General features: G+C 52.5%; 1 protein-coding gene across 4 annotated transcripts in view; it reads left to right on the top strand.

Moving 5' to 3' along the window:
- The first annotated feature begins 1,883 nt into the window (after positions 1 to 1,883).
- Positions 1,884 to 23,447, top strand: part of TMEM260 (transmembrane protein 260) — a 135,551-nt gene continuing 113,987 nt past the window's right edge. For 2 of the 4 annotated variants that reach the window (XM_077323990.1, XM_077323989.1), the window contains exons 1-3: positions 1,890 to 1,999; positions 13,376 to 13,407; positions 14,236 to 14,387. In XM_077323990.1, the coding sequence (XP_077180105.1) occupies positions 1,906 to 1,999; positions 13,376 to 13,407; positions 14,236 to 14,387 (278 nt within the window). In that variant the 5' untranslated portion in view covers positions 1,890 to 1,905. Of the gene's footprint in view, positions 2,000 to 13,375; positions 13,408 to 14,235; positions 14,388 to 19,755; positions 20,213 to 23,447 lie in introns of those variants that run through there. The other 2 variants (XM_077323991.1, XM_077323992.1) reach the window with 2 other exon arrangements.

The following is a 23,447-nucleotide window of genomic DNA, read 5'->3' on the forward strand; positions in this document are numbered from 1 at the left end:
GCCTGGGGATCCCCTGGAATGACAGCTCCTCTCCAGACTGTAGATATCAGTTCCCCTGGAGGGAAGGGCTGCTTGGGAGGGGGGACTCAGGGATGCCAGCCTCCAGGTGGGGCCTGGGGATCCGCTGGAATGACAGCTCCTCTCCAGACTGCAGAGATCAGTTCCCCTGGAGGGAAGGGCTGCTTGGGAGGGGGGACTCAGGGATGCCAGCCTCCAGGTGGGGCCTGGGGATCCGCTGGAATGACAGCTCCTCTCCAGACTGCAGAGATCAGTTCCCCTGGAGGAAAGGGCTGCTTGGGAGGGGGGACTCAGGGATGCCAGCCTCCAGGTGGGGCCTGGGGATCCGCTGGAATGACAGCTCCTCTCCAGACTGCAGAGATCAGTTCCCCTGGAGGAAAGGGCTGCTTGGGAGGGGAGACTCAGGGATGCCAGCCTCCAGGTGGGGCCTGGGGATCCCCTGGAATGACAGCTCCTCTCCAGACTGTAGATATCAGTTCCCCTGGAGGAAAGGGCTGCTTGGGAGGGGGGACTCAGGGATGCCAGCCTCCAGGTGGGGCCTGGGGATCCCCTGGAATGACAGCTCCTCTCCAGACTGCAGAGATCAGTTCCCCTGGAGGAAAGGGCTGCTTGGGAGGGGGGACTCAGGAATGCCAGCCTCCAGGTGGGGCCTGGGGATCCCCTGGAATGACAGCTCCTCTCCAGACTGCAGAGATCAGTTCCCCTGGAGGAAAGGGCTGCTTGGGAGGGGGGACTCAGGGATGCCAGCCTCCAGGTGGGGCCTGGGGATCCCCTGGAATGACAGCTCCTCTCCAGACTGCAGAGATCAGTTCCCCTGGAGAAAAGGGCTGCTTGGGAGGGGGGACTCAGGGATGCCAGCCTCCAGGTGGGGCCTGGGGATCCCCTGGAATGACAGCTCCTCTCCAGACTGCAGAGATCAGTTCCCGTGGAGGAAAGGGCTGCTTGGGAGGGGGGACTCAGGGATGCCAGCCTCCAGGTGGGGCCTGGGGATCCCCTGGAATGACAGCTCCTCTCCAGACTGCAGAGATCAGTTCCCGTGGAGGAAAGGGCTGCTTGGGAGGGGGGACTCAGGGATGCCAGCCTCCAGGTGGGGCCTGGGGATCCCCTGGAATGACAGCTCCTCTCCAGACTGCAGAGATCAGTTCCCGTGGAGGAAAGGGCTGCTTGGGAGGGGGGACTCAGGGATGCCAGCCTCCAGGTGGGGCCTGGGGATCCCCTGGAATGACAGCTCCTCTCCAGACTGCAGAGATCAGTTCCCGTGGAGGAAAGGGCTGCTTGGGAGGGGGGACTCAGGGATGCCAGCCTCCAGGTGGGACCTGGGGATCCACTGGTGTTACAAATCTCCAGAGTGTTCCCCTGGCAATGACCAGTTCCCCTGGAGGAAAAGACTCTTTTAGAGAGTGGACTCCATAGCATTCTGCAAAAATCCCGCCCATGCCCAGCTCCACCCTCAAAGTCTCCAGGAATTTCCCAACCTGGAGGTGGCCACCCCGCGTCAGGCCTGCCGCTCTAAAGCAAAACCTAGGTTTGCATGTGAATTAAGAGAGCTTCCCCACAGATCGCAAAGGGTTGGAGGGGAAACGTCTCATGAAGCCTTCGCTCGTCTCGCCCGCGAAATCCTCCTTTCTCCCGGCGAACTCTTGCGGCTCTCCCTCGCGCCTGCAGTACTCCTCTCCACCAGGCGGGGGAGCGCCTCTCCGTCGCCAAAGCCCCGGGAGGACGCAACCACCGCGGAGAAGCTCAGAGGGGACGATCTGGACGCCCCCCTGCGGCGCCTGCGTAATGGCACAACCTCCTGGCCCCGCCCTCTCCGTCCGGGACCCGGAAGCCGCAGGAGCGGAGAGGCGCGCGCATGCGCACGGCGTTTGCGGCGGAGGCGGCTCCCCCATGGGGCGGCTCGGCGAGGCGGGCGCGGTGGGGGCGGCGGTGGCGGCTTTCTACCTGGCCGGGCTGCCCCGGTCTGTGCCCGGGGGGGACTCCGGTAACGTAACGCGCCCTCCTTGCACCCACGTGGGCCGCTCCGGGGGCCTTTTGCTCCTGTGCATGCCTTTGCATATGTTCATTTATGCTAATGAACAAATTTGGGCTCTCTTTTTTGCAATCCAGGCTGGGTTCATTTTGGCCAAGCAATTTTCGTCGTTTTGCATGGTTTTTTTTGGGGGGGGGAAGAATGCATTTAGCAATTTAAAAAAAAATTCTGCAAAGTTCCCTCCATGCTTTTTGGTGGCTTTAATGCAGCTTGGGGTAGAATGAAGTGGGGGGTGGGGGGGTGCAAAAGTATTTTTAAAAATCTGAATATTTAAGGATCTTTCCCGAGTGAAGCCTTAACATTGTAAGCTTGTGCAGGGATCATATAGGAAACAGATTTGGAGTCCAGGGGCTCCTTTAAGACCAACCAAGTTGTATTAAAGGTATGAGCTTTCGAAAGCTCATGCCTAGAATACAACTTGTTTAGTCTTAAAGGAGCCCCTGGACCCAAATTCTGTTCTGCTGACCCAAAATCTGGACCCAAAATCTGAAGTCATGGCTACCCACTTGAATGTATAGGAAAATTCATGAAATGATGTCTGTCAGTTGATTCCCCTGCCCCATTTTATTTATATTCTTTTATGATGATTTCTATACCGCCCCTCTTGGACTAGCTGCCCTGCGGTCAAGCTCCTTACAATTATTATTTGGAGCAGGGGTGGCCAAAATGTAGCTTTCCAGATGCCCATGGACTGCAGTTACCATGAGCCCCTGGCTGTATGGCCTGGCAGGGTCCATGGTAATTGTAGTCCATAGAAGTACTGTGTGCAAGTCTGGAGGCCTCGCTTCAAGAAGGACGTAGACAAAATTGAAAGGGTACAGAGGAGAGCGACGAGGATGATCTGGGGCCAAGGGACCAAGCCCTATGAAGATAGGTTGAGGGACTTGGGAATGTTCAGCCTGGAGAAAAGGAGGTTGAGAGGGGACACGATAGCCCTCTTTAAGTATTTGAAAGGTTGTCACTTGGAGGAGGGCAGGATGCTGTTTCTGCTGGCTGCAGAGGAGAGGACACGCAGTAATGGGTTTAAACTTCAAGTACAACGATATAGGCTAGATATCAGGAAAAATATTTTCACAGTCAGAATAGTTCAGCAGTGGAATAGGCTGCCTAAGGAGGTGGTGAGCTCCCCCTCACTGGCAGTCTTCAAGCAAAGGTTGGATACACACTTTTCCTGGATGTTTTAGGATGCTTTGGGTTGATCCTGCGTTGAGCAGGGGGTTGGACTAGATGGCCTGTATGGCTCCTTCCAACTCTAGGATTCTATGATTCTATGAAATCTGGAGAACCACAGTTTAGCTGCCCCTGAGTCACGCTCCTAATTCCAGTGATGGGGTGGGGGAAATGCGGAACAGAAATCAGTCAGTCCTAACTACCTCCACTCTAGTCAGTTTGGATTCTAGCCTTCTTTGGGATTTATTTCTTTTTCACCACTTCTGCGCTTCCTTGGAGGTACCATTTCATTGGAGCTCCCCAGGTTGCGTTTTATTTATTGTCGCTATTTCGTCCACTTGTACCTTGCTTTTCTCCCCACTGAGGACTCAAAACCACTTAAGTTGCTCTCCCGTCCAGTTCACCTTCACAGCAACCCTGTGAGGTAGGTTATGCCGACACTGTGACTGGCCCAAGGTCTCCCAGCAAGCTTTGGTGGTCCAACCAGGGTCTTCCAGATACCAATGTAACGCTCCTAACAGTTGGATTCTTGTTCTCTTGACAAATTCCTTGCCTGTATTTCCTAGAATTGTTGGGAGTGTAAAATGGGAAGACTCTGGCCCTCACATGAATTTACCAGTGCTTTTGTCTGTAAGGCCAAGGTGGCCTGTTTGCATCGTGTTCCTTGGCCAAGGAGCTCAGTGAGGAGATTGATGTGAGCTGGCTGGATCAGACCAGGGGTCCATCCAGTCCACCCTCCTGTCTCACACAGGGGCCAGCCAGTCCCTCTGGAGGGCCAACAACAGGGCAGAGAGGCCGAGGCCTTCCTAAGGACATCAGGAGAGCCCTGCTGGGTCAGACCAGGGGTCCATCCAGTCCAGCCTCCTGTCTCACACAGGGGCCAGCCAGTCCCTCTGGAGGGCCAACAACAGGGCAGAGAGGCCGAGGCCTTCCTAAGGACATCAGGAGAGCCCTGCTGGGTCAGACCAGGGGTCCCTCCAGTCCAGCCTCCTGTCTCACACAGGGGCCATCCAGTTCCTCTGGAGGGCCAGCAACAGGGCAGAGAGGCCGAGGCCTTCCTAAGGACATCAGGAGAGCCCTGCTGGGTCAGACCGGGGGTCCATCCAGTCCATCCTCCTGTCTCACACAGGGGCCATCCAGTTCCTCTGGAGGGCCAGCAACAGGGCAGAGAGGCCGAGGCCTTCCTAAGGACATCAGGAGAGCCCTGCTGGGTCAGACCAGGGGTCCATCCAATCCAGCCTCCTGTCTCACACAGGGGCCAGCCAGTTCCTCTGGAGGGCCAGCAACAGGGCAGAGAGGCCGAGGCCTTCCTAAGGACATCAGGAGAGCCCTGCTGGGTCAGACCGGGGGTCCATCCAGTCCAGCCTACTGCCTCACACAGGGGCCAGCCAGTTCCTCTGGAGGGCCAGCAACAGGGCAGAGAGGCCGAGGCCTTCCGAAGGACATCAGGAGAGCCCTGCTGGGTCAGACCAGGGGTCATCCAGTCCAGCCTCCTGTCTCACACAGGGGCCAGCCAGTTCCTCTGGAGGGCCAGCAACAGGGCAGAGAGGCCGAGGCCTTCCTAAGGACATCAGGAGAGCCCTGCTGGGTCAGACCATGGGTCCATCCTGTCCAGCCTCCTGTCTCACACAGGGGCCAGCCAGTTCCTCTGGAGGGCCAGCAACAGGGCAGAGAGGCCGAGGCCTTCCTAAGGACATCAGGAGAGCCCTGCTGGGTCAGACCAGGGGTCCATCCAGTCCAGCCTCCTGTCTCCCACAGGGGCCAGCCAGTTCCTCTGGAGGGCCAGCAACAGGGCAGAGAGGCCGAGGCCTTCCTAAGGACATCAGGAGAGCCCTGCTGGGTCAGACCGGGGGTCCATCCAGTCCAGCCTACTGCCTCACACAGGGGCCAGCCAGTTCCTCTGGAGGGCCAGCAACAGGGCAGAGAGGCCGAGGCCTTCCGAAGGACATCAGGAGAGCCCTGCTGGGTCAGACCAGGGGTCATCCAGTCCATCCTCCTGTCTCACACAGGGGCCATCCAGTTCCTCTGGAGGGCCAGCAACAGGGCAGAGAGGCCGAGGCCTTCCTAAGGACATCAGGAGAGCCCTGCTGGGTCAGACCAGGGGTCCATCCAGTCCAGCCTCCTGTCTCACACAGGGGCCAGCCAGTTCCTCTGGAGGGCCAGCAACAGGGCAGAGAGGCCGAGGCCTTCCTAAGGACATCAGGAGAGCCCTGCTGGGTCAGACCGGGGGTCCATCCAGTCCAGCCTACTGCCTCACACAGGGGCCAGCCAGTTCCTCTGGAGGGCCAGCAACAGGGCAGAGAGGCCGAGGCCTTCCGAAGGACATCAGGAGAGCCCTGCTGGGTCAGACCAGGGGTCATCCAGTCCAGCCTCCTGTCTCACACAGGGGCCAGCCAGTTCCTCTGGAGGGCCAGCAACAGGGCAGAGAGGCCGAGGCCTTCCTAAGGACATCAGGAGAGCCCTGCTGGGTCAGACCATGGGTCCATCCTGTCCAGCCTCCTGTCTCACACAGGGGCCAGCCAGTTCCTCTGGAGGGCCAGCAACAGGGCAGAGAGGCCGAGGCCTTCCTAAGGACATCAGGAGAGCCCTGCTGGGTCAGACCAGGGGTCCATCCAGTCCAGCCTCCTGTCTCCCACAGGGGCCAGCCAGTTCCTCTGGAGGGCCAGCAACAGGGCAGAGAGGCCGAGGCCTTCCTAAGGACATCAGGAGAGCCCTGCTGGGTCAGACCGGGGGTCCATCCAGTCCAGCCTACTGCCTCACACAGGGGCCAGCCAGTTCCTCTGGAGGGCCAGCAACAGGGCAGAGAGGCCGAGGCCTTCCGAAGGACATCAGGAGAGCCCTGCTGGGTCAGACCAGGGGTCATCCAGTCCAGCCTCCTGTCTCACACAGGGGCCAGCCAGTTCCTCTGGAGGGCCAGCAACAGGGCAGAGAGGCCGAGGCCTTCCTAAGGACATCAGGAGAGCCCTGCTGGGTCAGACCATGGGTCCATCCTGTCCAGCCTCCTGTCTCACACAGGGGCCAGCCAGTTCCTCTGGAGGGCCAGCAACAGGGCAGAGAGGCCGAGGCCTTCCTAAGGACATCAGGAGAGCCCTGCTGGGTCAGACCAGGGGTCCATCCAGTCCAGCCTCCTGTCTCACTCAGGGGCCAGCCAGTTCCTCTGGAGGGCCAGCAACAGGGCAGAGAGGCCGAGGCCTTCCTAAGGACATCAGGAGAGCCCTGCTGGGTCAGACCAGGGGTCCATCCAGTCCAGCCTCCTGTCTCACACAGGTGCCTGCCAGTTCCTCTGGAGGGCCAGCAACAGGGCAGAGAGGCCGAGGCCTTCCTAAGGACATCAGGGGAGCCCTGCTGGGTCAGACCAGGGGTCCATCCAGTCCAGCCTCCTGTCTCACTCAGGGGCCAGCCAGTTCCTCTGGAGGGCCAGCAACAGGGCAGAGAGGCCGAGGCCTTCCTAAGGACATCAGGAGAGCCCTGCTGGGTCAGACCAGGGGTCCATCCAGTCCAGCCTCCTGTCTCACACAGGGGCCAGCCAGTTCCTGTGGAGGGCCAGCAACAGGGCAGAGAGGCCGAGGCCTTCCTAAGGACATCAGGAGAGCCCTGCTGGGTCAGACCAGGGGTCCATCCAGTCCAGCCTCCTGTCTCACTCAGGGGCCAGCCAGTTCCTCTGGAGGGCCAGCAACAGGGCAGAGAGGCCGAGGCCTTCCTAAGGACATCAGGAGAGCCCTGCTGGGTCAGACCAGGGGTCCATCCAGTCCAGCCTCCTGTCTCACACAGGGGCCAGCCAGTTCCTCTGGAGGGCCAGCAACAGGGCAGAGAGGCCGAGGCCTTCCTAAGGACATCAGGAGAGCCCTGCTGGGTCAGACCAGGGTCCATCCAGTCCAGCCTCCTGTCTCACACAGGGGCCAGCCAGTTCCTCTGGAGGGCCAGCAACAGGGCAGAGAGGCCGAGGCCTTCCTAAGGACATCAGGAGAGCCCTGCTGGGTCAGACCAGGGGTCCCTCTAGTCCAGCCTCCTGTCTCACACAGGGGCCGGCCAGTTCCTCTGGAGGGCCAGCAACAGGGCAGAGAGGCCGAGGCCTTCCTAAGGACATCAGGAGAGCCCTGCTGGGTCAGACCAGGGGTCCATCCAGTCCAGCCTCCTGTCTCACACAGGGGCCTCCATCAGTTCCTCTGGAGGGTCAATAACAGGCTGAGGCTTGTCGGTATATGTAAGGAAGGAATATGGCATCCTGCCCCCCCCCCCACCTGTGTAAACTACTTTCAAACTCTTCCAGCCTTAGGTGTGCTCTAGGGTTTGCAACAAATGAGGGCAACCCCCACATCTTTCAGTTCCATCTGAGCTATGGCAGGATGGAAGGAGCCAGTTAGTGGCCGCAAGCCGGCATCCGAGCACTTTCTCCAGGTTGTTGAATCTTCTCTCGGTGTCAGCCCTGCCGATTATTCAGGGATGGATTTCCCTCTCAACAAATAGCGCCAGCCCTGCGTAGCGGAACGGCAGCACTCAAGGTCTTTGGAACGGACCTTTAAGACACACAAAGTTTTATTTGAGGTATGCTTTCTCAACCAGGGTTTCGTTAACTCCTGGGGTTTCTTGATAGCCCAGGATGGATTTCCTGAATAGTTGGGCGTTAATTAATTTTTTATAATACAAAGATCAGTGAAGATCATAAATGATTTGGAGGAGGCATTAGAGTGAATACTTATTAAATTTGCAGATGACACTAAACTGGGAGAAGTAGCAAACCCACCAGAAGACAGGTTACAGAATGATCTTGACAGGCTGGAAAACTGGGCTGAAAGGAATAAAATTAATTTCAATAGTGAAAAATGTGGGCTAAACTGAATAAAGTGAAGTTCAATAGGGACAAATGTAAAGTTCTGCATTTAGGTAGGAAAATACACTAATATAAGATGGGGGAGACTTGTCTTGGCAGTAGCATGTGCGAAAAGGATCCACAGTAGACCATACATTGAACATGAGTCAGCAGGGTGACTCAGTGGCTAAAAAGGCAAATGGAATTTTGGGCTGTATCAAACGGAGTATCGTGTCCAGATCACGGGAGGTGATGGGACCGCTTTACTCTGCTCTGGTTCAGCCTCACTTGGAGGCCTGTGTTCAGTTTTGGGCTCCACAAACTGAAGAAAGATGTAGAGAAATGAGTGTGTCCAAAGGAGGGTAACAAAGAGCAGTTTGGAGACCAAGACGTAGGAGGAAAGGTTGAGGGAGCTTGGTCAGTTTAGCCTGGAGAGGAGACAACTTAGAGGGGATCTGATAACCATCTTCAAATACTTGAGGGACTGTTAGAGCAATTCCTCAGTGGAACAGGCCTGCTGCGGAGGTGGTTTGTTCTTCTTTGGAAGTTTTTAAGCAGAGGCAAAATAGTAATCTCACAGAAATGTTGACTTTATGAACAGGCAAATTGTGAGTGGGTGGACGGGAAAAGATGTGCCAGTTTTCATCTTTTGTGGCCCTTCCTTGCATACCCTTCCTTGCATTCCTTGCCACTGTGGGATAGAGCAGGGGTAGTCAACCTGTGGTCCTCCAGATGTCCATGGACTACAATTCCCATGAGCCCCTGCCAGCGGTTGCTGGAAGGGGCTCATGGGAATTGTAGTCCATGAACATCTCGAGGACCACAGGTTGACTACCCCTTGGATAGAAGGTGAATTTTCTCCAGGCCAGGCTGGATTCTGGAGATTTTTGTTGGAGGGATCACTCGGGCATCAAATTGGGGTCACTGTGAGTGGGAAGGTAGATGGGAGTGTCCTGCACAGTCCAGGGGGTTGGACTAGATGACCCTAGAGGCCCCTTACAACTCTATGATGCCATGATTCTAAGATATCACCAACTGCTTGGTTGTTTTTAGCCGCTAATGTCTTTAATGCTGGGAGTGATCGAGGGCAAAAGAAGAAGGGGACGACAGAGAATGAGGTGGCTAGATGGAGTCACTGAAGCAGTAGGTGCAAACTTAAATGGACTCCGGGGAATGGTAGAGGACAGGAAGGCCTGGAGGATCATTGTCCATGGGGTCGCGATGGGTCGGACACGACTTCGCACATAACAACAACAACAATGTCTTTAAATGTTTTATATTGCATTGGGTATTTTATTTATTGTAATTATATGACTGGAAATATATAATGGAAAGCCCATTATAAAAATGAGCCTTGGAAAGGACTTTCTGCGGGGCCCCACCGTCAGCTGTGCCCTATGGGTAGCTCTTACTGGCCGGTTCAGGGTGAGGTCAACAGCGGCGGACTGCGGGCCAGTGCAGGTGGGGCCGAGCAGAGAAGAGACCCCGGGGAAATTAGCGTCCTCGGGCAGCAGGATTCGAAAGCAGCCCCCCACCCCTAGGCGCCTCGGGCCTTCAGCTCAGCTGGCGAGGATGGACACTATCAGGGCTTCATGAATTCCGGGGATTTCTTGATGGCCCTGGAAGGGGTTCCCGGATGGGTGGGAGATGATTAATTTTAATAGGTTTTTAAATTTGTTAAACGTTTATTAGCTGATATGGCCGTATATGGTCATGTCAACCCACCCATCCCTCCCCAAATGGCCAGTGATGGTCCATTTTGGAGGGGGTGGGAAGGGGAGGGGCCCCGGGTGGGCGTGCCCACATCTCTGCTTCCCTTCTGGACAATCACTTCTGGGGTTTTTTTGAAGCCAGAAGAATGTTTCAGGGTGAGAAAGGCTGCCTTATATGGTGATGTTGACCCACCTCCCTCTAAGATGGCCAATGATGAGCTTGGAGGGGGTGGGGAGGGGAGGGGCCCCGGGTGGGCGTGCCCACATCTCTGCTTCCCTTCTGGACAATCACTTCTGGGGTTTTTTTGAAGCCAGAAGAATGTTTCAGGGTGAGAAAGGCTGCCTTATATGGTGATGTTGACCCACCTCCCTCTAAGATGGCCAATGATGAGCTTGGAGGGGGTGGGAAGGGGAGGGGCCCCGGGTGGGCGTGTCCCCAGCTCTGCTCCCCAACCCTATTCTGCATGATTGGGCCACTTCTGGAGTTTCTCGAAGCCTGGAAAATGTCTCTGGGGTTGCTCGAAACCTGTGTGCTCTTCTGGACACAAGGGCTTGTGGAGCTGCTTTATACCCAGCCAGGCCGTTTTTCTATCTAGGTCAGCCTTGTAGACTCCGGTTGGCCGGAGTCTCTCCCGAGGGCAGGGACCAAAGCTCTGATGGTTTGTGTCGGAGATTGACTGCTTTGCACCATGGGTAAAAAAATAATAATAATCAAAAGTGGGTTTGAGCCTCACATCTGTTGCCACCTACAGTGGGAGTTCACGTCTGAACTGCATGCATCAAATGCTGTGGAAGTGTGCAGACGGAAGGCTGGCCCAGTGCAGTCCTGCATCTGGACACGTTTATTGGGAAATCGTATCAAACAGGAGTCCGAATGTAAAAATAAGTGTGTGTGTGTGTGTGTGTGTAGAGGCATGGAAAATGCTTAATGTTGCATTGTCGGTGGAAAGAGGGCAAACGCCGTCGTTATTCCCCCCCCCCAAATAAATTTTCATATCCCCATTACGTGAATTAAGTTACGTAAGATGTAATTCTCCCCGTTCCCATAAAACCACTCCATAAATATTAACTAATCCTCCAAGCAAGGCTGGGAGACAGGCGGGCGTGCTCATTTTGCAAATGGGATGCAGGCCTGCCGATGTAGGGGTGCAGAAAGAGAGGTCTTGGGGGGGGGAACTAGGAGCCAAGGGGGGCCGGGCATTGTGGGCACAGCTGCGCAGGAAAGGGAGCCTTTGCAGGGACCGTTTCCCCAAACTTGGATGACCCCCCCGTTTGCCTAATCTTGTTACATCTCAGTCGTTAAGCAGGGTTGGCCCTGGTTGGTGCCGGGATGAGAGTCGTCTGCTTCCAGGGTTGTAATGTGGAGGTAGGCAGTGGGAGAACACCTTGGGTCGCCTGGAATGTCCTGTGGGTTTGCTATGAGTCGGCTGTGTACTTGTAAGACCCCCTGTCGGCTTCTCCAAAGAACACGCTTGGCGTATTAGCGAAAGCAGTTTATTGGAGCAGCGAAACGAAGCTCACGAGAATTCTTGCTGAAACTGATTTGATAAGCAGTGCACCGATCAATATAACACAGTCCCCACTCCTGACACCCCTAAGCATGCTCCAGCTGAAGAAGGCGAGACTCCCGTTTTCCCCAAGGAAAAGGGAGGCTCCTTCGCTCTGGCGAAAAGCGCACAAAGTCGTCTTGCGCCCAAGCGCGCATTACGTCACTCGTAGCAAGCTGAACCAGGGCCTATAACTGGGGTAGTCAAACTGCGGCCCTCCAGATGTCCATGGACTACAATTCCCAGAATCCCCTGCCAGCAAATGCTGGCAGGGGCTTCTGGGAATTGTAGTCCATGGACATCTGGAGGGCCGCAGTTTGACTACCCCTGAAGTTGACCGTCACTATCCGTGAGGGTCCTCTGTGGCCCTCTGTGCTGACTTGAGGGAAGCGAGAGAATTCCATTGGGCAAAGTGGGTCGAGGGGAAGATCCATCTCGCTGAACCCCCCCCCCCCCCCCAGCTCTCGTGATTGGTAGAATCCAACACGTTATTTTTGTACGATCCACTGCATTTTGTCCGGGGTATGAAAAATCTCCTGTCTCCATCTGTTCTTCCTGCCTTCAATCGGGGAGTAATGCATAGTTTTTTACTAGTGTGGAAATGACTAAGAACAGAACAGTAGCCTAGGAAAGGTCCCCAAACTTGCTCAACTCCCAGGCGTCATTGGAACGCCTGACTCCGGCGGGAAGCGGAGCAGTCCCCAAAATGGCCGCAGCTTCTTTTCAGCCGCATTGTAACAATCCTTGTTCCGGGGTAATTATAGTCCATGGACCGCTAGAGAGTCATAGTTTGGCCACCACTGTCCCGAGAGCTGTGGTATCCAGGTTATAATTGTGCTGGAAGCTTGTGAGGTGATGTTAGGCCAGTCTCTCTCCCTCTCTCTCTCAGCCTGACCTACCTCGCAGGGTTGTTGTTAGGCTAAAATGAAGGAGCGGAGAAGGGTGTAAGCTGCTTCAGGTCCTCATTGGAGAGAAGGGCCAAATGTAAATGAAGTAATTCACAAAATTACAACATAGAATATCAATGTGATTTTTATTTGATCATCATAGAGTTGGAAGGGGCCATACAGGCCATCTAGTCCAACCCCCTGCTCCACGCAGGATCAGCCCAAAGCATCCTAAAGCATGAGGCCAAACAATTTCCTCTGATCTATTCTGCCTTGAAAATTGGTCAGGGTGGGTGGAGGAATCTGTCCTTCGAGTGCCAGGGTTGTGCGATAACCATGGAACGATATACAGATATTTAATTATTTTGGGCTTTGATATTTTAAACGTTTGGGTCGGCTGCTTCATGAATATTTCCAAATTTTTCCGATGCGGGACCCTGGAAATACCCTAGTTTTAGAAGCTTACCCTCCGCTGCCATGCAAGAGGCTTTCCCGTAACATAAAATAAACATATCTAACCGCCCCTGACCGATCTTCGTTGACGAGATGCGCGGCACACGGTCGGCAAAAACGTCCGCCGGAAATGGTCGCCCGTCCGTTCCTCGTCCGCCGTCGTCTTCAATGTGTTTGCCGAGCTGACACAAAATTAAGAACGGAGCTGGCGCACGAGAAATGGATGAAGAAATCTTTAGGGACGGAGCAGATTCTCACTGCCCCGGAGAATAGAATATATCCCCGTTAGGACCGTTGTCCCACTCGGGCCACAAGAAGGAGGGGCAGTTTATTTCGGCAAAGGATAACCGTGTTTGGAAAAGACATTGCCGCGGCTGCCAGTCTGGCGTTGGAAGCAAAGCTTTCGTAGTTCCCTCCCCCCACCTCTCCCCGCACACTGTTTCTATATTGTGATCAATTCTATATTTCTCTTTTTTAAAAATCAACTACAATTATTAGCACAACACACCTTCGCTTATCTGCCGGTGGAAGTGTCAACGGGGGGGGAAAAAGAACCCGTAACAAAGCGCGACGCCATCCAGACGCGGAAAGAAAATATTCTCGGGGAATTTCATGCTGCTAAATCTCCACAGATTTACACTTTTTATCCTAGTCAAATTAATGCAAAACCCCCCAGTGCAAGGTTTGGATTTTGGGGAGGAGTGGCGTTCCCTAATAGTAATTATTGGTTTTATATTATTTTTTCACAGGGGAGCTGATCACAGCTGCCTATGAGCTTGGAGTAAGTATTAGTTTTATTGTTTAATCAATGCTCTCATTAACAGTTTTAGGAATTAAGGAAGTTTAATTAAGCATGGAGTTAAAGTAGATTAATTTATTTTTCTCTCACCAGCCGCCCCCCCCTCTCCCCGAACTGCAGTTTTTGCTAACTTATAAGTACGGCACGCGACAATTTACTCCCTAAGTTTTTTAAAATCCAATTAAACTAAATTATAAAGCAAAAAAGGGCTTTACTGTATATACAGTAGCTGGCTTATTATCAACCCAAATTTTGTATAAGCTGGGGAGAATGAAATAAATCGGGTTAACCATTTTTAATAAGTTTTATTATTTAATAAAGTTTATTATGGCGCGTGATCCCCTTTACGCGAGGCCTAAGGACTGTCAGCCCAGGGGTAATCCGTTAGCAGTGTGGTCTTTCAAGTTGTGCAAAATAGTTCGGAATCTCTTCTCTTTCCTGCGTCTCTTTTCTCCGTATCTTGCGAGGATATTGGGCGGGGGGTGGGAGAGAGAAAGCCCAGCCTTAGGAATGACCCTAACAGGCCTAGGGCCCAAACGTGGCACCATTTAAGGGGCGGTAATGATCAATGTCACCTCTTTTATTTGGGGATTCGTTCTTTGCCAGGATGTGCGTGCTGTCAAAGCCATTCAACGCGTTGCTCGGTTTAGAATCGGCACGAGAAAAGGGACCGAGGAAAGCTGCTTTTTCTTTTCTTTAAGGAACGATCCTCAAACCCGGAGCTTTTTACCGGGCCCGTAGGAGAACGATCTCTCAATTAGACAGCCAGGGTGCCGTGGTTGTGACTGTGCCATGTGGGTTTCTTCCCAGGTTGCTCACCCCCCTGGATATCCCCTGTTCACCCTCCTGGCTAAACTGGCAATCGAGCTGCTCCCTTTCGGTTCCGTCGCCTACCGGGTGAACCTCCTCTGCGCCCTGCTGGGGGCGGCCGCGGCCTCGCTCCTCTTTGACACCGTCTCCAGGTAAAGCGGACGCCGGCGTTTCTGCTCCCTGTTCCCGTGAGGTTTCAAGGGCGGAATCGGCTTCCCCCTGTCATTGCCGCGGCTGCCGCGACCCATTTTCGGGCAGCGTACGCAAAGATTGGAAACGAATATTCGTCTAAAGCCCAGGCCGGGATTTGTGGACACGGGGAAACTTATTCCCCCGGGGGGCGGAGAGGGGGGCTGCGGGGCTTGCTTTCATCTTGGCTTCTTTCCACGGCAGCCTCTCGGGCCACGCGGCACATGCCGTTTGAAGCCCAGAGGAGGAGAAAGAGAGAACGAAGCCGGAACGCTGCCGATGGAGCTGTGCGGCCAAAATTGGATCGCAGTCTGAATTAAATGTAGAAATATTGGGAATTGCTAGAGCTCTGGAAGCTTCCTTGGGCCGAGTGGGAAAATTGCACCCTCTCACTCAGGATTGCCAGCTCTGACTGGCAGCAGCTCTTCAGGGACTGGAGCCGAGAATGGGCTTTTCCTGGGTGTAGTGCAGTGGTTAGGAGTATGGACTTCTAATCTGGTGAGCCGGGTTAGATTCCTCACTCCCTGACATGCAGCCAGCTTGGGCCCACCCAGAAGAAGAAGAGTTAGTTGGTTCTTACATGCAGCTTTTCTCTACCCGAAGGAGGCTCAAAGCAGGTTAGAGTCACCTTCACTTTCCTGTCTCCACATCAGACACCCTGTGAGGGAGGGGAGGCTGAGAGAGCCCTGATATTACTGAAGAAGAAGAAGAGTTGGTTCTTATATGCCACTTTTCTCTACCCGAAGGAGGCTCAAAGCAGCTTACAGTCGCCTTCCTCTCCCCATAACAGACACCCTGGGAGGGAGGTGAGGCTGAGAGCCCTGAGATTACTGAAGAAGAAGAAGAGTTGGTTCTTATATGCCGCTTTTCTCTACCCGAAGGAGTCTCAAAGCTGCTTTCAATTGCCTTCCCTTTCCTCTCCCCACAGCAGACACCCTGTGAGGTGGGTGAAGCTAAAAGAGCCCTGATATTACTGAAGAAGAAGAGCTGGTTCTTATATGCCGCTTTTCTCTACCTGAAGGAGTCTCAAAGTGGCTTACAATCACCTTCCCTTTCTTCTCCCCACCCTGTGGGGTGGGTGAGGCTGAGAGAGCCCTGATATTCCTGCTCGGTCAGAACAGCTTTATCAGTGTGGTGGCGAGCCCTGGGTCACCCAGCTGGCTGCATGTGGAGGAGCAAAGAATCAAAACGCTAAGTTTAAACTCTGCGCTCCTAACCACTGTACCAAGCTGACTCTAATTAAGTGTATACACCGGAGGATGGAGGGAATGGGGTGCCTGTGGAATCCCGAAATTTGTGCATGTGTTTCCTATAAGCAACTGGGATTTGCTGTAAAAACAAAAATCAAAAGAAATATCTTGTGCGACTGTTAATGATTGACAACATTCATTCCAAAATGAACATCTGTGAGTCAGAGCTCGCTTCATCAGATGCAACACAGATCAAGAAAATCATTTCCCTCATTGTCACCCAGTAAATACAGATGCAAAGGTGAACGCGGGCAGAGCTGGGCGAAGAGATGTCCAGTATCATAATTCAGGCATGGTTCTGTGTGGGGTACCTGAATCTCTTGAGTAGTTAGCAGCAGATGCTGAGAGAGGTCCAAGGTTCTAACTTGGGAAGAAAACACAAAACGCCACCCTTCTAAATTCACGTGTGCCTGTGCTTTAAATAAAGGCTGCTGTTAATTCTGAAGTTGCTTTCCCACGTGCCGAATACTGTATTTCCAGTGCACTTTGCAACTTCATTATACTGCATGGGATGGCAAACGCCACTGGCCAGTGCTGACTGCGGCGCATGGGAAGTGGATTGAAAGTGCATTATTCAGCATGTGTGCGGAAGCATCTTCAGTTAATACAGGACGAATTTGAAACTGTTCTCTCTGTGCAGAATTTTGCAGGGGGGTGGAAGGTGATTTGTGGCTTGGGTGGCTGTTCTCTTCCTTTATCAGGGATTCCCACCCAGCAGTCTGCGGACCCCCACGAGAGCTCCATAGGGGTTTCCGTGTCCTTTCTCCTCCTGCCTTAATGGACTTGGCCACTTCTATCACTCCCCGTCTCCCCCTCCCGAACACAAGCGAGTTCTATCATGGTTTCTGTGCCTGGCGGCGGGGCGGAGCCTGCATGCCTACTTCCTCCTTAAACCACCTCCTGTCTCTCTCCCCCTCAGTCCTCCTTGAGCCTGCCTGTCAATACAGGAAGTGATGTCACTTCCAGTGACATGGCCCTTCCAAGTACGGCCAGCTGACATCACTTCCGGAGCCCCTTGAAGCCTGAAAAGTGATTTCAGGGGCTCCTCCATGGATGAAAGGTTCGGAAAGGCTGATCTAGATTTTAGAATCATAGAATCATTGAGTTGGAAGGGAACTCATGGGTCATCTAGTCCAACCCCCTGCACTTAACACCTTGCTTTTTCTCTTTTTTCTTTTTTTTTCTTGCTTTTTTTTTTTTTTGTGGACTGGAGAGGGGTTGTCGAAAACTGTTCTTCCCTGTCCTCCAGTTGTTTCTCACAACGGAGTGAGGGTTTGAACCTGGGGACTCCCAGATCCTTGAGTACCACATGGCACTGGCTTTCATGCTTCTTTATCCCTAAGTTCCTGCTCAGAATTTTCCCCTCTCTTTGGCTAGTGCGGTCGTTCTCAATCTCCTTAATGCAGTTCCTCGTGTGGTGGTGACCACCAACCATAAAATTATGCAAGTCTTCTTTCTCAGAAATTAAACCAAAACTGACCCATGGCATGAAGATCCATGGTTTGTGATTGTATATAAATTGTTTTTTCCCCCCCGGGGTTTCTCCGTTCAGCTCTGCCTCTTGTCCCACCCTGCCGATCTCCCACTTTGCCGCTGCTCCAGACAGACGAACGCTCTATCTCGATCCACCCCGCAAGGCTGTTGTGAGGATGGCGCCCCCCCAGCCAAGCTGCTTGCCCTGCAGCGACCCCTGCAAAAGGGTCGTTCGACCCCCAAAGGAGTCCCGACCCCCAGGTTAAGAACCACTGGGTTAGCACTTGGAAGGGAGACCACCGGGGAAGTCCGTGGTTGTTACACAGAGGCAGGCAATCCCTCACCAGCTCTGCACGTCTCTTGCCTTAAAAAACCACAGGGTCACCATAAGTCAGCTTTGCCTCAATTGCCAAGAACGAGAGGCGATGTTAATACCGTAACAGCACGTCAGCGCCCAGCACGCTTGCAAGAAACTGTTGGCCAATTGATAGAAGTTGCGTTTTACGTTTGGCCTCGTTCTCTTCGTAAAAATTGGCAGCGGGTCAAGCACGACTCCCGGCCCAAACAGATTTCCTTCCACAGAGCGACAGTGTTGCTCGGCCTCATTAACGCAAACTGCCGATCGGATCTATCTGACCAGAACTAACAAAGTTTGTCGTCCTACGAGGACGCAGATGGCTCGCGTTTGCTTCTTTTCTTTTCCTTTTCACGTTAACAATACAGGCATCGAGCGTACAGGCACCGTTTTAATGGCGGGCGAGTTCGAGGCCTGGTGGGTGACTCTCGGCCGTTTCTGTCAGGGTCCAATCCAGTAACCGAGGCCATAGTTTGATGTGACGGGAATTAATCCTTGAGGGGATCTCGGCCCGTGGTTTTGAAGCGGCAGTTGTATGGTGGGCCCTTTTGGATTGGGGCGAGGTTGGGGTTTCTGAACCATTAATCTGTTTATGATCTGATCCTCCCCTCCCCTAAGTCTGGGTTGAGGTAGAGAGAGGCAGTTTGGTGTAGCGGTTAGGAGTGGGGACTTCTAATCTGGCGAGCTGGGTTTGATTCCCTGCTCCCCCACATGCAGCCAGCTGGGTGACCTTGGCCTAGTCACAGCACTGATAAAGCTGTTCTGACCGAGCAGTGATATCAGGGCTCTCTCAGCCTCACCCACCTCACAGGGTGTCTGTTGTGGGAGAGGAAAGGGAAGGCGATTGGAAGCCGCTTTGAGACTCCTTCGGGTAGAGAAAAGCGGCATATAAGAACCAACTCTTCTTCTTCTTCAGTAATCTCAGGGCTCTCTCAGCTGCACCTAGAATCATAGAATCATAGAGTTGGAAGGGGCCATGCAGGCCATCTAGTCCAACCCCCTGCTCAACGCAGGATCAGCCCAAAGCATCCTAAAGCATCCAAGAAAAGTGTGTATCCAGCCTTTGCTTGAAGACTTCCATTGAGGGGGAGCTCACCACCTTCTTAGGCAGCCTATTCCACTGCTGAACTACTCTGACTGTGAAAATTTTTTTCCTGATATCTACCTCCCTCACAGGATGTCTGTTGTGGGGAGAGGAAAGGAAAGGCGATTGTAAACCACTTTGAGACTCCATCAGGTAGAGAAAAGCGGCATATAAGAACCAACTCTTCTTCTTCTTCTTCAGTAATCTCAGGGCTCTCTCAGCCTCCCCTCCCTCACAGGGTGTCTGTTGTGGGGAGAGGAAGGGAAGGCGTCTGGAAGCCGCTTTGAGCCTCCTTCGGGTAGGGAAATCGGCATATAAGAACCAACTCTTCTTCCTCTTCAGTAATCTCAGGGCTCTCTCAGCCTCCCCTCCCTCCCAGGGTGTCTGTTGTGGGGAGAGGAAGGGAAGGCGTCTGGAAGCCGCTTTGAGCCTCCTTCGGGTAGGGAAAAGCGGCATATAAGAACCAACTCTTCTTCCTCTTCAGTAATCTCAGGGCTCTCTCAGCCTCCCCTCCCTCCCAGGGTGTCTGTTGTGGGGAGAGGAAGGGAAGGCGTCTGGAAGCCGCTTTGAGCCTCCTTCGGGTAGGGAAAAGCGGCATATAAGAACCAACTCTTCTTCCTCTTCAGTAATCTCAGGGCTCTCTCAGCCTCCCCTCCCTCCCAGGGTGTCTGTTGTGGGGAGAGGAAGGGAAGGCGTCTGGAAGCCGCTTTGAGCCTCCTTCGGGTAGGGAAAAGCGGCATATAAGAACCAACTCTTCTTCCTCTTCAGTAATCTCAGGGCTCTCTCAGCCTCCCCTCCCTCCCAGGGTGTCTGTTGTGGGGAGAGGAAGGGAAGGCGTCTGGAAGCCGCTTTGAGCCTCCTTCGGGTAGGGAAAAGCGGCATATAAGAACCAACTCTTCTTCCTCTTCAGTAATCTCAGGGCTCTCTCAGCCTCCCCTCCCTCCCAGGGTGTCTGTTGTGGGGAGAGGAAAGGGAAGGCAGTTGCCACTTCGGAACTCTCACAGACCCCTCCGAACTCCCACGGACCCCCAGGGGTCCACAGTGCCCTGGTTGGGAAACCCTGCCATAGCCTATAGGTGAAATCGGTAACCAGATTTCCCCCTCCACAGGCACGGCTCTCAAATCTTCAAGAGTTTCCCCTGCTGGGGTTGGCCGACCTAGCACAGAGAGGAAGAATTTGGGAAGTGGATCTGATGCTTTTATTAGATTTTTCTTCTCTTTCCCCTGTGCTCCAAGCTCCGTCAAAGCAGGAGAAGAGAACGATTCAGACACATAGGTCTCCTTCATGCATCCCCCGCAGTGCTGCAGGCGCTCGTCCCCCATGCTGCGATTCCGCCCCTCAGCCGTATTTGCGCGACGCCAGAAACATAGGTGGTGCCAATCATGTGGGTCTTTTCTTTCCTGCCCCCCACCTGCCCCAGCATGGGAGCTACTTAACCTTTTGGGGGGGAATCACACGTGTTTGAATACCCAAACTGCATGCGTGCTCCATCCACGTAGGAGTCACCGGGAGGAAGCTGCTTCTAGACCACACTGTCCATCATGTGCAGAGTGATCTCTGTTCGAGCTGGAAGAGAGCTCACAATGATTCGGAGGAAAACTCTTGCTGTAAACCAGAGTTTGAAGGTGGTTTTTAGGAGATCTAGATTCTTGAACTGGGACGGTGAGGATTCTCCAGTTTTTTTTAATTTTGTTGTTGTTAGGTGCGAAGTTGTGTCCGACCCATCGCGACCCCATGGACAATGATCCTCCAGGCCTTCCTGTCCTCTGCCATTCCCCGGAGTCCATTTAAGTTTGCACCGACTGCTTCAGTGACTCCATCCAGCCGCCTCATTCTCTGTCGTCCCCTTCTTCTTTTTCCCTTGATTGCTCCCAGCATTAGGCTCTTCTCCAGGGAGTCCTTCCTTCTCATGAGGTGGCCAAAGTATTTGAGTTTCATCTTCAGGATCTGGCCTTCTAAGGAGCAGTTTTTAATCTAGGCTCCTTTTATTGTCCGGACCACTTAACCTACCAATGTATCGCCTTTTAAAAATTGTACCAATGTATCGCATCTTGAAGGCCTTTAAGTTCGATAAGATTTTCTCTCTCTTCCCTTTCGCCCATGCCACTCAAGGTCAGGGGCAAATAATTTATTTCTTTTCGTCCGTGTGTGTCGGCACGATGACACCGCCGCTATGGTTAGACCCCACAAGCACAGCCTCTCTCATTTAGAAAGCCCACTAATCATTTATTAATCGTTTCTCGACGGCTTTTCCACCCCGCGAGCGCCTGGGCGGCTCTTATTTCCTTATTCATCTGTGCAGAACTCCTGCGAGTCGAGTCATTAATAATCCTGTTTTCTGGGTGAGGAACTGAGCCTGACAGATAGCAACCTGCCTGAAGGGCGCGCGGGACAATTTCCATGGCTAAATAAGGTTTCGGACCCAGGACTCTTGGCACCGAGACGCCGCTCACGGGGGCTAAATTGTCAGGCCGTCTTGGCGGACTTTTAAAAGATAAACCGTGCCATTTCTGTGGGCAAACCTGAGACAAGCCGGGCCCTCCTTCCCTCCCCCCAGAACCTGATAACAGGTAACAATTTATATTAAAAAAAAATAATAATGTTAGGGGCTTTCAGCTGCCAAACGGGGAATACCTCCTGCGCTTTCGGCTGGACGCCTTTGACTGTGCTCCTTATTACACACTGCCTTTTCTATCAAGTCAGAATTAGCGTTTTCGCTTAATGTTATTTGAAATGCGAGCCCGTTCCACGCTCCGCCAAGCTCTCCTCCTGCCGTGCGTTTCTGAAGCCGGGGAGGCTGAGCGGAAGAGTTCTTCGGGGACGGCGCTCTCCCGTTCCTCGGCTGGGAATAAACGTTTTTGCATACTGCGAGCCTGCGGCCTGCTCTGCCGACGGCTGCCTTATTTGCTTAAGTACACCTCTCTAATATCGCATGAATAGGGACTTGCCCTATCAGATAATTCACCCTTAACTAATTTTCAGCGTAGTTAAGGGAACAGGGTTAATATATTTTTCTTCTTTAAGAAAAAAAAGAGAGAGAGAGAGAGAGAGAGAGAGCAAAAAGCCCAGAGCTTTTATACGGGAGGAGAAAAAAAATTCTTTTTTAAGCACAAACTCTCAAGGCGAGATTCCTATTGTCATATCGGGGAAGAACAGTGTCGAACAAACATTAGCGGCGAATATATAATAACGCTCAAGTTCCATTAGGAGGCAAAAATCCCTTGCTGTATGCATTTTATTTTAAATTAGGCTTTAATGCATTCCTGGTAACGCCGCGCTCGGAAAAGATCCACCCTCGTCTCCCGCGTATTATAATATCGCGGGCGGCGGCCGTATGAAAGAATTATGTTTAAGGGTGTGTTTTTTGTTGTTGTTGTTGCTGAAAAGCTTCGGGGGGAGCAGGAGAAGAACGAACCAGGGACTGAAAACAGACACGCACAAATAGAAGCACAATAATTTGGGAAGTTTGTTGTTTTATTGTCAGTTATGGAATTTAATTTTGTGACGCCCTAAAAGACGCGGAAGTCAGTACGCTGCTAGTACGTATTTCACCGGATGGATGTGAAGGAACGGGGATGTTAGGTCAATTAAATATCTTAAAACCGTGGATTGTTGGGGAGGCGGGGTTAAAGAAAAATTATTTTAGACACAAAAGTCAACGTGGGAGGTTCTTTTATGTTCTATTGGTCTAATCGGCTCACCTCAGCACTTTGTCCTAAGTGGCCGGAAGGCAGTGGGTCTCTTCTAAAGAACGGCAATTTGAAGACAGTCCTGTTTGAATATCACCAGCCCATGCGTATTAAAGTACAGGCACAGTCTCCATTATTAAATGCGCCAGCATTTCTGACTGCGGTAGTGGCAGATTTTTGCCCCAGCCCGGATTGTGTGAAGCTGTCGCTTGGGTCATGTTGTCACAGGGGCTGGAAGGATTTGTGAACCTGAAGCGCTGATGCAGCAACTCTTTGATCAAATCTTAAAAACCCAAAAACTTAAAAACGAATTCGTACCTGATGAGGGAAGCTTTGACTGGCAAAAGTTTCAACCCCGAAAATCTTGAAGGAGCTGCCGGACTTGCACCAAATCATTTGACTACAGACCGACACGGCTCCCTCCAAGAATATTATTTTGGGAAGCCATTTATTGTAAATGACTCTTGGTGGTTCTCCGTAGAAGTAGGACGCTTATGTAGCTGAAGGGTAGAGTTAATTTTATGTTGTGAGGACAGCCGGGGTTACGCCATATTTATTTACACACGATAGCACGTTCGTTATAAATTTTAAAAAACGGCAAGAAACCGTGACGAGCTTAGAAGTAGGTTTCGTGGTAGCACTCATTAGAAAACAAGGCTATTAAAAGATAAAACTCCGAAGGCTGAAAGCTAAGTCTGGCTTCCAAATTTTGGGGGTGGCTGACAAAGGTGAAGGCAGTTTTTCAGAGCCTTAATAAATTCTCAGATGTTTTGGGACTTGGTGGTCAAATCCGTTTTAAGATGGCGGCCACTGTTTCGTATGGATCCAACTATTGCTAAAAATAAAATTAAAAAGGGAACAGAAACAGGTAGAATTTTGTTGGGACACCCCACATGGTGTTGTTGCCTACTGAAAACAGTTTCGGGAAGTAGATGGCTAGGTTATTTTATAGGATGAGACGGCACCCACCCCATTGAGATCTCCCAAAGCAAGGGTGATCTCAAGTCTTTATGTGCATATCAGATCTCTCTCTCTCTTTATTTCAAACAATGGGGAGATGGTGGGAGTTATAAAATAACCGCCCGACCATATTCCTCGAGATAACACTGCCACTTACCGAAAAATCCCATCGATGTGTTTTAAGACTCCAAATAATTAATGAAGTGCACAT

This window comes from Paroedura picta, chromosome 2, assembly GCF_049243985.1.
Source record: "Paroedura picta isolate Pp20150507F chromosome 2, Ppicta_v3.0, whole genome shotgun sequence".
Taxonomy (NCBI): Eukaryota; Metazoa; Chordata; class Lepidosauria; order Squamata; family Gekkonidae; genus Paroedura; species Paroedura picta.